At 45.0% G+C, this 16,208-nt stretch overlaps 1 protein-coding gene across 4 annotated transcripts in view; it reads left to right on the top strand.

Moving 5' to 3' along the window:
* The window catches only part of LPIN2 (lipin 2), a 293,670-nt gene that overhangs the window by 80,537 nt on the left and 196,925 nt on the right, over positions 1 to 16,208 (top strand). For all 4 annotated transcript variants that reach the window (XM_033933961.1, XM_033933960.1, XM_033933962.1 and 1 more), the window contains 2 exons: positions 1,408 to 1,715; positions 14,118 to 14,222. In XM_033933961.1, the coding sequence (XP_033789852.1) occupies positions 1,408 to 1,715; positions 14,118 to 14,222 (413 nt within the window). The remainder of the gene's footprint in view (positions 1 to 1,407; positions 1,716 to 14,117; positions 14,223 to 16,208) is intronic.

The following is a 16,208-nucleotide window of genomic DNA, read 5'->3' as shown; positions in this document are numbered from 1 at the left end:
GGGATTGAGTGTTGCAATACGTTATTCACAGATACCACCTAGTTTAGGCGCTTTATTAAGGGATTTCTTGAAGAGTATAGTTTTTATTTCCTTTCTGAACATCTTGTAGTCTGGGGTTGTTGTCAATAGGTTGGAGACTTGGTTGTCTATCTTCGCTGCCTGAGTGGCCAGTAGTCCGTTGTATAGTTTTTTCCGTTTTACTTCTTTGATTGGGGGGTAAGTGAATGGGGTGTGCGTTTTTCTATGCTTGGTAGAGGTGGTTTGGATGAGGCGGTCGTTTAGGTAGGTTGGGCTGTCTCCATTTATAGTTTTAAATAGTATACAGTAGAATTTAAATTGTATTCTTTCCTGGATTGGAAGCCAATGAGAATTGATGAATGCCTCAGTAATGTGATCATGTTTTTTCAATGAATAGACGAGTCTCAGAGCTGTATTCTGAATTGTCTGTAGTTGTTTAATCATTATTGCAGGGGAGGTAGATGATGTTGCAATAGTCTAGGATACTTAGGATTAGAGATTGTACTAGGAGCTTAAATTGTGTTTTTTCGAAGAATTTTCGGACTTGTCTAAGGTTACTCATAACTGCAAAAGATTTCTGTATTGTTTTGTTAATTTGTGGTTGCATGGTGCAGCCTCTGTCAATAATCATACCTAGAAGTTTTGGGGTGGTTTGCAAAGGGTAGTTGATAGAGTTGATTTCTAAGTTGGTTATGGTTGGGATTTTGTTATTTTCTAGGAGGATGAATTTAGTTTTGTCTGGGTTGAGTTTCAGTTTGTGGTCTTCCATCCAAGTCGTAACTGTAGCTAGAGTTCTGTGTAGTGTGTCTGACATTAAGAGCATTGGTTGGTCGAAAGGAATGAGGATGGTGATGTCATCAGCATAGCTATAAGAGGATAGGCCTTGTTTGTTCAGGTAAACGCCAAGAGAGGCCGTATATAGGTTGAAGAGAGTAGGGGACAATGGGGACCCTTCTGGAACGCCGCAGGTGTTGGACCAAGGTTTGGATTTTTCTTTGTCTGATTTTACTTTGTATGTTCTGGATTTTAAGAAACCTTCAAACCATGAGTATACTTTTTCTGAGATGCCTATTGAGTCCAAGATTTGCAGTAGGATGTTATGGTCTACCAGGTCCAACTGTATGAGCAGCATTTTTTTTCCAATGCTGAGATGTTGTCTTGCTGTGTCGTTAAGGGAGCCTAGTAGTGTCTCTGTGCTGAAGTTAGTTCTGAAGCCGGATTGCGTGGGAATATATGCCTCCTATCTTTGGAGAACACCTGCTACAAGTAAGTATCTTTGTTATTTCTCCTTATCTGTACTCAGAGATGCCACTTATTGAAATGTTTCAGTTAAAAGCCAAACTCTTCATTGTGCCATTCCTTAATTTTATGGTGTGTTTTTCCTTTTAGGAGCAAGTCCCTGCATATCTGTCTACTTCTCCCATACCCATGGATGATCAGATCTTCAAGAGTCACGAGTTTCATTTGCAGAAGTCGGGGGGTGATAAAAGGAAAGGCCTGAGTTCTGAAATCTCACACACCATGGAGATGGAGGCTGCTTTGTCTTCGGCAACAGCCTCCACGAAGAAGAAAAAACGAAAGCGAAAGAAACACAAGCAAGACTGCAAGAGGGAGGATCTGGTTGCCTCCTCTGGGGCTGATGAGATCTTTGAAATAGAAATAAGCTCTGATGAAGAAAAGACTGTTCAGTTTATGAGGTAAAGGATTAAAATTGTACATAGAAAAAAGTTATATTAAAGGGGGAAGACCTTTTTTTAAAAAAATAAATGATGAAGGGATGTGCTAAATGGGTCATGGAGTATTTATCACACTCTGTTGGTACATATTAAGCTTTAGTAAATATGCCCTGGAGTGGTAGTTACAAAGTAGGCAAAATTAATACAGCTTCTATATTGCCTGCATAGGAGGACATTGGCAAAACTGGATGTGGGATTCTGTTTAAAAAAGTGGTAAAAAAGCAAGTTAAACAACATATTCTCAATCGGGGCTCTACACTTAGTCCTGTGAGTTTCCAGTTTTTTTGTAAGCTACTTTTCCTATGATATGAAAAAATGATATAGCACTCAATGACTACTACACTTTTGTGTGTGTGTGTACACTCATATACAAATATTAAAGACCATTTGTAAAGGATCAAAAATAAGCACTGATTTTAAATTCCCTATAAAAATGTTTTTGAATTTTCATTAAATTTTCCTAAATTTATTAGTTGAACTATTAATCTTTTTTGATTAAATTGAATTAGACTTAATCTAATACTAATAGGGGTAAGCCTCAGACTTAGGAGTGTATATTTCCCAAATTTGTGTGTACACTCAAGCATTTTCGCTATCCCAATGGGCTCACAGCGTATCTAATGTACCTGTGAAAGTGGATGTGGCTTAGTGGTTAAAGTTATAGCCTATATAAAACATGGCTTAGAACCCAGCGATAAGGATCTCACTCTGATCCTCTAACTACTACTATTAATTATTTCATCAGTGCTACCAGACGTACGCAGCGCTGAGATATTATAATGCCTCTATCGCTCTATTTTGCGACCTTACCTGGAGTTTTGCATTCAGTTCTAATCTCCTTTTCTCAAGAAAGATATAGAGGCACTAGAAAAGAAGAGCGACCGAGATGATAAAGGGAATGGAACTCCTCTCGTATGAGGAAAGACTAAAAAGGCTAGGGCTCTTTAGCTTGGAAAAGAGAAGGCTGATTGAAGATATGGCGGTGGTGATCCACTTGGCGACAAACAATGTGAGCAACAGGAACTACAGCAGGGAAGCACTGATGGACCACTTCCAGATGCTAGGAGGGAAGCTGAAGACCAGAACGCCGAGGATAGCATTCTCGGAGATCCTGCCAGTACCCAGGGCCGACGAGAAGAAGCAGACGGAGCTGCAAGCAGTCAATGCATGGATGAGGCGCTGGTGTGAGGAAGAAGGATTCCACTTTGTGCGCAACTGGACGACGTTCTGGGGGAAGAGCAAGCTATACTGGAAGGATGGACTGCACTTTAGCGGAGACGGAACGAGGCTACTTGCAAGCAACATCAAGAGAGAAATTGAGAAGTTTTTAAACTAGGAAGAAGGGGAAAGCCGACAGTCGACCAAGAGTCGATGGTTCGGGAAACGGTATACCCAGAGAATACCATGCAGGAAGATTGCGGGGAAGACTCACCGGTAGGCTATACACAGGAAACAAAGACAGGAAACTGACAGGATTGACGGTCAGTCTAGAAGAGGTATGCAGGCAGATTGATAGGCTTAAAAATGATAAATCCCCATGACCGGATGGCATCCATCTGAGGGTAATCAAGGAACTGGAAGGGACCATAGCTGAACTGCTCCAACTAATAGTGTGCTCCAACTAATAGTGTACGCGATTAGCGCACACTACAATGCCACACGCGCTAAACGCTAACCTCTCCATAGAGCTAGCATTAGTATTTCTCGTTTAGCACGTGGTTTGTGTGTGCTAATCTTGAGCGCGTGCTAAAAATGATAGTGCATCTTAGTAAAAGGAGTCCTGAGTCTAGCCCTACCTGCGTACGTTCTGGCTCAGCAGGAACTTGTCTAGCTTTGTCATGAATCCCTAGAGGGTGTTTTCCCCTATAATAGCCTCCGGAAGACAATTCCAGTTTTCTACCACTCTCTGGGTGAAGAAGAACTTCCTTACGTTTGTACGGAATCTATTCCCTTTTAACTTTAGAGAGTGCCCTCTCGTTCTCTCTATCTTGGAGAGGGTGAACAACCTGTCTTTATCTACTAAGTCAACGCTCGGTTTGCAAGGCAAGATTTGTGAGAGTATTTTGCTCGTCTTGCAAAACATTTGCAAACCGAGGTTTGATTGTATACCGTATATACTCAAATTACTCAAGTATAGGACGAGATTTTGGGGCCAAAAAAAATGGCCCAGAAATGGAGGTCTCGTCATATATTCAGGTCATCACCCAACCTCCTCTTGGACTTCATGTAGGCCTCTGATAGGCCGGAACAGGAGGGATCCCTCCCTTCTCCCGTCCCGTCCGATACTAATAATAATTTATTTTTACCCCCCCCCCCGCCCCCCATGTACCTTTACTATTATCCTTGGTGGTCCAGCAGAGCACCTCCTTCTAGGCTCGGGGCTCGCTGTGCACAGGCATGCGGAAGCGAGCTTATCGAGCTCCCACCCGGCCCTGCGCCGCTTGCTGAATGGCTGGCGCCAGGTCCTGCGAGTCCCATGAGAATTGGTGGCATCCATTCAGCGACCGGCACAGGGCCGGGCGGGAGCTCGAGAAGCTTGCTCCTGTGTGCTTGTGCTCTGCGAGGCCTGAGCCACAAGCCCAGAAGAGGTGCATCGCTGGTCCACCAGGGATAATAGAAAAGGTACATTGGGGGGGGGGGAAATAAATTATTAGTAGTATTGGCTGGGACACGGGAGGGATCTCTCCTGTCCCAGCCTACCACTAGACCACCAGGTGGAAGAGAAGGTGGGACAGGGTGTAGAGCCCGGCAGGGAGGGAGGACAGGTGCAGTGCCGAGGCAAGTAGTGAGGGGGGTTGGCTGCATAGTCTGTCAGGGCAGGGAGGGAAGGGGGCTGGGTGCAGAGCTTTGCAGGGCAGGGAGGGAAGGAGGCTGAGTGCAGAGCTTTGCAGTGAGGGGGGCTGTGCAGAACCTGGCAGGGGAGGGCATGAGGGAGAGGACACTGGGTGCAGATTCAGGCAGGGCAAGGCACTTGAACATAAGCCCCTGTCTTATATTTGAGTCGACCATTTTTCCTACTTTTTTGGGGGAAAAATGGGGGTCTTGACTTATTTTCAGGTTGACTTATTATATTCGAGTATATATGGTATATATTGCATACTAAAACCTCATTTCCAAAAAGTTAAGAAAAGATAAAGAAATACACTACTCACAATGGCTATTGCTTCAGAGCAAGTGGATGTGTCTGATGTGACTTGTGTGAGATTAAACGCACAGCAGCAATACCCCTGACGCAGCTTTGACAAGCAAAGCGGGGACTCCCAGTTGGGCTCCAGGAAGGGATGTCTGTAGCCTGTTTACTGAATGGAACCGGCAGAGAAGCTGGAAAACTCCAGACCCTGGGAGACACTAAGTCTCCCTTTCTATGTTTTTTTGATATTCAGTGCTGTGGTGTGATAAGCAGCACATGTAGATTTGGGACGTTGTTCTGGGATCATACCGTGAGTGTGTATCATCTGGGACTGTGCTTTTAGAGTATTATTTGCAATCAATTAAAGAATCTGGAGTACAGAAATATATTTGCAATCAATTAAAGAATCCAAAGTACAAAAATAGTAGCACCTGTTGGAGGTTTTTTTAGACCCATGAAGCCCTTTAACTGAGGTCTTTTTTTTTCTCCAAAACAATAATTGTCTTAGGGTGCTCCTCAGGTTGAATGAATATTGTTATAGCATTGCTCTTGTTTGGATTTATTTCACCTTGTTGTTTTAGAAACCAGATAGACCGTGATAAGTGTCTAGAATATGCATATTGTTGGGAACCCCCCCCCCCCCCTCCATTACAGAGGAAAGTGTAATTTTTCCCTCTTTTTTATGGAAAAATTACAATTTCCTTGCCCCCCACAACCCCCTTCAAAGCGCTTTAAAGTTAACATTTGTCGGCGCGCGATTGTCCCACGCGCTTTTGACTGTCACCCTATTTTGAGAATTGCGTCCAGCGTTTGGACGTCTTAAGTTCCAATTAATTCTTGTTAAAGTCATTAAATGGACTTGTCCACTTTATTTGGAAGCCTAAGTTGGATGTCCACATTGTGGACGCCTAAAGTTAGACATCCTTTACAGAATCTGGCCTGTGGTATGTACTGAAAGGAGTTTTTCCTGCTGAGCTGCTGGGAATTATTAGAACATAAATGGAATTGGAGCGATGTACAACAAATCTTAAGCAGAAAAGTGCCTTAGCTCCAACTACCGTGTTTCCCCCAAAATAAGACCTGTCTTATGTTAATTTTGGGTTCAAAAAACGCACTAGGGCTTATTTTCAGGGGATGTCTTATTATTTTTGTGTGTACAAAGATCATCTCTCACCCATCTTCTTGTGCAGCATCTTTCCATCCCTCTCTTCCATGCCCCCATGCAGCAGAACCCTGAAAACAATTTCATTAGATATATTCTAATCTAAGAATTGTTCTTGTATGCCACATCTTCTCTATAAAATAGAGCTTTAAATGGTTAACAAATTACAGATCATCCTTAAACAAACTGAATTTCAGATGTCATAACATTTCTGAAATAAAAAAGTCTTGAAATCTTTGTGGAACAGATATTATCCCAGGACAAGCAGGCAGGATATTCTTAACAGGTGGGTGACGTCGCCGACGGAGCCCCGCAGTGGACAGCCTTGCAAGCAGACTTGCTTGAAGATCTTTATAAGATCTTATGAGTGCTGCTGAACCTTGTTTGTTCATCAGTCTTATTTTTTCTATGTCCCGGCCTCTTACCGGGTTCAAAAAGTGTAGCCAGTGCGGCAAGGCTATTTCAATCACCGATCCTCATCGTCGGTGTATTATTTGCCTGGGTCCAGAACATTGCCCTGATGCTTGTTCGCGCTGTACTGCCCTTCAACCTCGAGCCCTTCGCAGACGACATGCCAAGCTTCTTCAACTATTTGCCACTATGGAGCAGTCTGCTGAGAGGGTCTCGACCTCAGCTTCGGGGACAGCCTCGACTTCCAAGACCTCGACACCCGTGGCTGCCTCGACCAAGGCCTCGACACCTTTGGTCTCAAAGGCCTCGCCTGCAGTACCTTCTAAGTCTTTATCTGTGGGTAAGTCTCCTGTTTCTCCTTCAGGTACTTTTCCTAAGAAGCCTTCAGAGTCTCGGGCATCCCAGGCCGTGCATACGGTCCTGCCAGCCTCTTCGAGACCTCCAGCTAAGCATGCCTCCAAACATAGGGAATACTCATCATCGAGGTCGCCCTCTTTGGAGCGCACAGCTGCACCTTCGAGACCTGAACCCTTCGTCTCAGTGCCTATGTTCGAGGACATGTTGAAAGCCATCCTGACCACTCAGATTTCCTCGGTCATGGCTCAGCTCCTCCCGGCCTCGACCCTGCTTCCTAGGAGCCAGCCTAAGCATCAGTCTGTGCCTCCTGTCGAAGCACCTCAAAGCAAACCTCGAAAGTCTCGTTGCTTCTCATCCAGTGATTCTTCGCCTCCTCCTAGCACACAGTCTCCTGAACCTCGATTGAGGCATCATTCGAGGCATCTTGCTTCCAAGCGCAGTCAGGAGTCTTTCCTCCAGCAGAAGACCTCTCCTCCTCTGGATTCTGAGTCTTCTGTGCCTCGTCTATCAAAGGCTGTCAAGACTTCTTCAAAGTCTAAACATAAGTCTTGAAAAGCTTTTACACAGACTGTTTCTCCTCAAAGTCCATCAAAGTCGAAGACTCCTCCATCGAGACCGCCTCCGAGGGAGCCTTCTCCCCCTGTCTCAACCCACTCTATGCCTCAGACCCCAGGGACTTCACCATCGAGGCTTCTTAAGCGCAAGCACTCTCTGACTCCTCCTTTCACAAGTAGTGGAGCTTTTTCAATCACTGTGCGCCTGGATTCTGAGCCTCCTTCTCAATATTCCAGAGAGGCTTCTCCTTCATATTCGGTGGCTCCTAAGTCTCGCTCTCCTTCTCCTGAGGGTCCTTCTACATTGAAGTCTGCCTCATTTGCGAGATTTGTCTTTGACAAAGGGAAAGCTCTTCAGCTGGATCTCCACTCTGATTCCAAGTACACTCCTGAATACTTGGCCGACATGGAGTTACCTCATCCACCCAAGGAGACCTTGAGGCTTCCTATGACTCCTGTCTTAAAGCAAACTTTCTTCAGGAATATGGAAACTCCTTATTCCATTACAGCTATTCCATCTAAGCTGAAATCCAGATATCACACTGTACCTTGTAAGGGATTTGAGAAATCTCAATTGTCTCACCAGTCCTTGGTTGTGGAATCTTCATTAAAGAAAGTTGAACCTTCTAAGCTTTATGCTGCGGTCCCTCCAGGCAGGGAGAGCCGTACCATGGACAAGTTTGGCCGTAGGCTCTATCAGAATTCCATGATGGCTAACAGAATTCTCAATTACAATTACACTTTCACTACTTATTTTAATCACTTCCTCAAAATCATGCCTAAAGTTTTATCCTGTTCTTGAGAAACAATGTCTTCCAGAATTCAAACAGATTATTCGAACTCTGTCCCAACTTCGACTCTTCATGTTGCAAGCCACATACGATACCTTTTGAGCTCTCTTCCAGAGTTTCTGCTTTTGCAGTAGCCATGCATCGCCTTGCTTGGCTTCACATTGTTGATATGGATCCCAACTTGCAGGACCGTCTAGCGAACTTGCCTTGCCAGGGAAATGAACTTTTCGATGATTCCATTGAAGCTGCTACAAAGCGCCTCTCTGATCATGAGCGCTATTTTGCTTCCTTGTTTCGGCTGAAGCCTAAGACTCCTCCTGCTCGGCCATACAAGCAACCACCATGTTGTTATCCTCAAAAAAACGACGCCAGCTTTCTTCAGACCTCCGTCTAGATGACCGCCACAGCAACAATTACAGCAGAAAGCTCAGACCCTTGCTGCAGCTAAACCGGCTCAGTCTTTTTGACATTCCCAATCTGAGCATACCAACCTCCCTCCATCATACTTCTCTTTTGCCCATTGGAGGTCGTCTCCACTATTTTTATCACCAGTGGGAGATGATCACCTCAGATCTCTGGGTTCTCACCATCCTTCGGGAGGGATACTCACTTCACTTTCTTCAGGTGCCTCAAGATCGCCCTCCAAGAGAGTGTCTTTCCAATTCGTCGCAACTTCCCCTTCTTCAGGAAGCTCAGGCTCTTCTTCGCCTTCGAGCTGTCGACGAGGTTCCCTTGAATCAACGGGACATGGGCTTTTACTCCCATTATTTTCTAGTCCCAAAGAAGACGGGGGACTTGCGACCCATTCTGGACCTCAGAGCCCTCAACAAGTTTCTATTCAAAGAGAAGTTTCGGATGCTTTCTTTACCAACTTTGTATTCCCTGATGAATCAGGGAGATTGACTATGTTCTCTGGATCTCAAAGAGGCTTACATTCATATCCCAATTCATCCAGCCTCTCGCAAGTATTTAAGATTTTGGGTGGGGAATCTTCATCTACAATACAGAGTTCTTCCTTTTGGACTTGCCTCATCCCCCAAATTCTTCACGAAGTGTCTGGTGGTGGTGGCTGCAGTTCTCCGTACCCAGGGTCTTCAAGTTTTTCCATACCTGGATGACTGGCTCATCAAAGCCCCCTCTCATCAAGGGGTTATTGCAGTGACTCGACAGCTTATTAGGTTCCTCCAATGTCTGGGGTTCGAAATCAACTTTCCAAAATCCCAGTTGAACCCGTCTCAGTCTCTTCAGTTCATCGGGGCCACTCTGGACACTATCCAGCTCAGAGCGTTCCTGCCTCGACCACGTCAGGATGCCCTCATTCGCCTTTGCCATCAAGTGTCTCATCTCACCTCAATTTCAGCGAGACAAATGATGATTCTACTCGGTCACATGGCTTCTACAGTTCACATGACTCCTTTTGCCAGACTTCACCTTTGCATACCTCAGTGGACCCTGGCATCTCAGTGGCAGCAAGCTACCGACCCGATTTCTCAACACATTACAGTAACTCCTTTGTTGAGACACTCTCTTCACTGGTGGATGCTCTCTTCCAATCTTTCCAGAGATTTGCTGTTCCACACTCTCCCTCATCAGAAGTTTCTCAGAACAGACTCGTCAACCTATGCATGGGGAGCCCATCTAAACGGTCTCCGTACCCAAGGCCATTGGTCTCCCGCAGACCATCTTTGTCACATCAATCTGTTGGAACTCAGAGCGATTTTCAATGCTCTCAAAGCTTTTCAACACCTTCTTTACGACAACTTAGTCCTTGTCTGGACGGACAGCCAAGTCGCCATGTACTATGTCAACAAACAGGGAGGTACGGGATCTCAGTCCCTTTGTCAAGAGGCTCTGAAGCTGTGGGATTGGGCAATCCATCAAAACATCTTTTTCAGAGCTGTATACATTCAAGGTCAGCACAACTGCCTAGCGGACAAATTGAGTCGTCTTCTGCAGCCTCACGAATGGACACTCAATTCCTCGCCTCTATGTCAGGTGTTTGCTCAATGGGGGACCCCTCAGATAAACCTCTTTGCGCCCCCCCCTCAACAACAGACTGCCTTAGTTCTGCTCCCAGATATACTCTCCCCAGCGTCTCGAGGCAGATGCTTTCCTCCTGGACTGGACGGGTCAGTTTCTCTATGCCTTCCCTCTGATTCTCAAGACTCTTGTCAAACTCAACCAACTCAAGACAGAACATGCCACCATGATTCTGATAGCTCCTCGGTGGCCCAGACAACCGTGGTTCTCCCTTCTACTTCAACTCAGCACCAGGGAGCCACTGCTTCTACCAGTTTTTCCCTCTCTGCTTACTCAGTCGAGGGTCCTTACTTCACCCCAATCTGCAGTCTCTACACTTAACAGCTTGGTACCTTTCAACCTAACTGACTCTCTGCAGTTTTCTCGAGCTGTACAGGACATTTTGGTAGCTTCCAGAAAGCTGTCCACTAGGCAGTGTTACGGTCAAAAATGGACTAGATTTTTGGCTTGGTGTTCTACTCGCCAAATGGAGCCAATGTCTACCTTCTTGGCTTCTGTTTTGGATTATTTACTTCACTTATCACAATCTGGAGTCCAGTCTATATCTATCCGAGTCCATCTCAGTGCGATTGCTGTTTTTCATCAGCCTCTTGATGGGAAACCTCTGTCTGCACACCCTGTGGTTTCCTGCTTCATGAAAGGACTTTTTAATGTTCATCCACCACTCAAACCACCTCCAGTGGTCTGGGATCTCAATGTCGTCCTGGCTCAATTGATGAAGCCTCCATTTGAACCAATTGACAAGACTCATCTCAAGTATCTTACTTGGAAAGTTGTGTTCCTGATTGCCCTCATGTCTGCTCGAAGAGTCAGTGAGTTACAAGCCTTGGTTGCGGATCCACCTTTCACAGTTTTCCACCATGACAAAGTGGTACTCTGTACTCATTCAAAATTCTTGCCTAAAGTTGTTTCAGAATTTCACATCAATCAATCTATTGTTCCAGTCTTTTTTTCCAAAGCCTCTTTCTCACCCTGGAGAAGTGGCACTCCATACTTTGGACTGTAAGCGTGCCTTGGCTTTCTACTTGCAACGCACTCAACCTCACAGAACAGCCCCACAACTTTTCATCTCCTTCGATCCAAATAAGTTGGAGCATCCTGTCTCAAAGGCAAACCATATCCAACTGGATGGTTGCTTGCATCTCTTTCTGCTATGCTCAGGCTGGTCTCCCTCTGCAGGGTCGAGTCACGGACCACAGAGTAAGAGCAATGGCAGCGTCTGTAGCTTTCCTCAGATCAACTCCTATTGAGAAAATCTGCAAGACTGCCACTTGGTCCTCGGTTCATACAGTCACCTCTCATTATTGTCTGGATACTTTCTCCAGAAGGGTTGGCCATTTTGGCCAGTCTGTTTACAAAATCTCTTTTCTTAAGTTGCCAACTCTCCCTCCATCCCTTTATGCTTAGCTTGGAGGTCACCCATCTGTTGAGAATATCCTGCCTGCTTGTCCTGGGATAAAGCACAGTTACTTACCATAACAGTTGTTATCCAGGGACAGCAGGCAGATATTCTCACAACCCATTCACCTCCCCTGGTTGGCTTCTTAGCTAGCTATCTGAACTGAGATACCTCACAGGAGACGCGCGCCCTGACTTGGGCGGGAAGGCACTCGCGCATGCGCAGTGCAGCATGCGTAAGCTCTTATAAAGATCTTTAAGCAAGTCTGCGTGCAAGGCTGTCCGCTGCGGGGCTCCATCAGATATTCTGTTGAGAATATCTGGTTCATAGACAAAACCGCGGAAGACAAAGGTGCGCGCCGACAACTGAGCGCAAGATGGAGGCGCGCGCTGAAGAAAATGACAGTTTTTAGGGGCTCCGATGGGGGGTTTTGTTGGGGAGCCCCCCCACTTTACTTAATACAGATCGCGGCGGCGTTGTGGGTGGTTTGGGGGGTTGTAACCCCTCTCATTATACTGTAAACAACTTTTTCCCTGTTTTTAGGGAAAAAGTGAAGTTTTCAGTAAAATGTAGGGGGTTACAACCCCCCAAACGCCCCCACAACGCGGCGCGATCTGTATAAAGTAAAGTGGGGGGTTCCCCCCCACACACCCCCGTTGGAGCTCCTAAAAACAGTTATTTTCTTCGGTGCGCACCTCCGCGCTGCGCTCAGTTGTCGGCGCGCGCCTTTGTCTTCCGCGGTTTTGACCTGACACTGAATATCTGCCTGCTGTCCCTGGATAACAACTGTTACAGTAAGTAACTGTGCTATATGAAGCCATTCGCCCAATACAGGAGAACCCCGATGGCCTCGCCAACCCATCCACCTGCGCAGCATCTTTCCATCTCTCCCTCCCATCCCCCTGTGTAGCAGAACCCCAATGACCCTCCCACCATGAGGCTGACATACCTCCGTTCCAAACAGTAGCGGTGGCAGCACTGTACAGGCTGCTTTGTAGCTTTCCCTGCCGGGGCCTTCCCTGTGCCTCATCACTGATGATATCATCAGCGATAAGGCAGAAGGAAGGTCCCAGCAGGGAAGGCCACAAAGCAGCCTGTTCAGTGCTGCCACTGCTACTGTTTGGAACGGAGGTATGTCGGCCTCGCGGTGGGGGGATCGGTGGGGTTCTGCTAGGAGGGATGGAAAGATGCTGTGCAAGGGGAGGAAAGATGCTGCACAGGGGGGAAGGGGAAGAAAGCACTGCCGCCGGAGATTCGGGGAGTGTTGGGGGACATTCGAGAGGGACTTCGGGAGTCGATCCAACTAGGGCTTATTTTTGGGGTAGGGTTTATATTAGGCCCTATCTGAAAATCATGCTAGGGCTTATTTTCAGGGTAGGCCTTATTTTCAGGGAAACACAGTAGTAGTTTCAGTAATATAATTTTAAAGTGAGACTAGAATCAATATAGGGACATTGAAGTGTGGTGATGGTCCCTAAATTGACTCCTTTGCGGCTTTGTTGCAGGAGATTTGGGTTCTGAACACTTCATTTATACACTAATTTAAAAATATATTATTATTATTTAAGATTTATTTCCCATATTCTAAGTTTTGTGAGGACCATACTAGATTACAGATAGCACTTAATTTATTTTTGAGCATAAGGAAGCTTAACTTCCTTCTGCCATTTCAGGGCAGTTTTCTTTGAATGTGTTGTTGTTGTTTTTTTTCTTTTGTCTGCATTACTATTCCTCTGTTATCCAATTCTCCAATGCTTTCTATTACAATTTATTGACAATTCCCAATTCTGCTCTCTGCTACTCATCCAATATCGCTTTTTTCAGTATTTCTGTCTTGCCAATAGCTACAGATTTGCACGGGTAATCCTGTATGTTTTCTGGAAGCTCTCATACCCTACATCACTATCATACTCTTAACTCTAGATGTCTGGTGACCAAAGATAAATCAGTGTTCTGGAAGAAGCAAGATCTTATTTCTGTTAACTCAGGAGACATACTGACAATTCCTGAAAATAGAAGATGGATATAGAAAATCCAAAATTCAATAAATGAGAAGGCAAAATATTATGCAAAGGAAGACTGAAAATGCACTTTCTTCTTTATTTCTACAATTTTCTTAAAGCCTTTAAAAATGAGAACAATTTCAGGCTCTTGAATCAAGTACAGTTGCATTCATACTGATATTGTCCACATAATGTGTTTCTTAAGCACCGTGTATATGCTATTGTTTTATCATTAAAATATAAAGTTTGTATAGTGGATGGAATCTTTCTGTTTAAAGCAAATGGCAGTTTTTATTGCATTTCCACATGAGATGACATTTCAGAAGACATGGTTACTATCTGTGATTAAAACTGGCTTTTATTTCCTTTTTATTCCTTATATTGCCTGCTAGCAAATAGTCATTTGTCAGCTTGATTTGTTATTTTGCATGGTATCAAGATTGAACAATAAAACTAAAGCTGTCTAGAAACATGTGTACAAACTGACCATATTTAATCTGAATTTATTTTCATCAGAGGACCTTCCAATTCAGCACCCAAGGATGAGGATTATAGAAAGTCCATCTACCACACTCAGGATCATTATCCATTATCTGATGGAGACTGGTTCCCATTGGACAGGTACCATAAATGTCACTGATGTATTTTCTTATTGGATTATTTGAATTATCTTCAATTAATGGGAAAATACCCACACTCAGAATCATTTACTATGCAAACCAACTATACTGTGGATATTGTAGATTTCACAATATGTAACCCCCCCAAAAAAAAACCCAAAAAAAACAAATCAAAATTCTGTGAAGAAAAAAAAAACCTTAGATGTCTTAGATAAGCAGCTTATCCTGAAATTTGACCTAGGCTGATATGTTGCCACTCTTATAGACTAATCTTAACCATTGGCCAGAAACCTCCACTGTGAAAATATATGAAAGTATGTTTTAAACTTGAAATGATAGGGTGAAATAGCACTTATCTTCAATTGTGATCCCAGCAAGTACCCGTTTAGCCAATGGCTTCTTCAGGAGATCTCCCAATGCTTTTGAATTGTATGCTTTAATTTTGATGGTTCTTAGCCTACCCTTATACCTGCTATCACTTGTCAGAGTTAATGCATCTTCAGTATTCTGTGATGTATCCCACTTGGCCCCATAGCTTTGTCCACTCTGTGAACAATGCAATTTCCAATGCAATAGGTGAGACATTCTAGACCAAGGGTGCCCAAAAGGTTTACCATGATCGACCAGTAGATCACGAAGTCAACGTGATTCGATCATGGAGCCCAAACCTGCTTCTACCTGGCTGACCATCTTTCTCTCCCCCCCCCCCCAAAACATCAATTTTGACATCAGAGAGGAAGTTCCAGGCCAGCCAATCGCTGCCTGGCTGGCCCGGAACTTCCTCTCTGACGTTCAGTGCAGCTCCCTGCGCTAAAAACCGCTATCACAGTTTAGTAAAAAGTGAGGGGGTATATTTGTCTATTTTTCTATAGTTGTTATTGAGGTGACATTGCATAAAGTCATCTGCCTTGAGCTCTTTGAAAAAAAAACCCGGAATATAAATGATAATTAACATTTTATCCCAGGACAAGCAGGCAGCCTATTTTCACATATGGGTGACATCATCCACGGAGCCCAGATGCAGACAGCCTTGCAAGCAGACTTGCTTGTAGAAACTCAGAAGTTTCGAGTCTTCCGCAACATGCATGCGCGAGTGCCTTCCCGCCCAGCACAGAGTGAGTCTCCTCAGTTCTCAGTTTTCTGCAGAGCCGAGAAGTCTGTCTTTGATGCTCAGTGTTGAACTTTGTTCGCTTCGTGCCTTCTCTCACTGCGGTTTGTGTTAACTTTTTGTTGCGAATCGCTGTGTTATTTTCTTTATTTTCTGTTTTTAAAAAAAAAGTTTTATTTTTTCGTCAACTGACTGGTGGGGCAGGTCGCGCGCAAGCAGCCTGTAGACTTCGACTTCGCAGTGGCTATTTTCCCTTCTGTGTCCCGGCCAGTCACGGGCTTCAAGAAGTGTAGCCAGTGCAGCCAGTGCCAGCGTGCAATTTCCTTCACGGACCCACACCGCTGTTGTCTTAGGCCTGACCATAGCCCTAAGTCGTGCGAGCGCTGTGCTACTCTTCAACCTCGAGCCCTGAAATGTCATCGGGTTCAAGTGGAAAAGCTGTTCAAGATGGACTCTTCAACACCCTCGACCTCGATTTCCAACTCGGTCAAGAAGCTCTTGTTTCCACAACTCCGACCTTGAGTCTCATCAGATCTTCCTCGTTCGAATCGTCTTTGACCTCGAGTAATCCTGCTTTATCTTCCCCTGAGCTCCCCTCAAGTCAGATACCTAAGCAGAAGGTTCCTGCGGTGGTCCTCAAGCTATCCAAGCAATCCTCCAAGTCGAAGCATGTGTCTACTGCCACCTTGGAATCTACAGCCTCAGCAAGTGGTCCAGTTTCAGACTGGAATCCACAATTGCAGACTTCTCTCCAGACCATGTTAGAGCAGCAATTTGTTCAGTTACTGAGCAAATACAGTTCTGCCTCGTCTCTGCCTCCTGCAGTCCTGCCTGACTTCCACGAGGTCAAGTCTCTGCCTGTGCATCGATCTGAATCTA

This window comes from Geotrypetes seraphini, chromosome 2 (genome assembly GCF_902459505.1).
Source record: "Geotrypetes seraphini chromosome 2, aGeoSer1.1, whole genome shotgun sequence".
In the NCBI taxonomy this organism is placed as follows: domain Eukaryota; kingdom Metazoa; phylum Chordata; class Amphibia; order Gymnophiona; family Dermophiidae; genus Geotrypetes; species Geotrypetes seraphini.
This window is presented reverse-complemented; position numbering and strand designations above follow the sequence as displayed.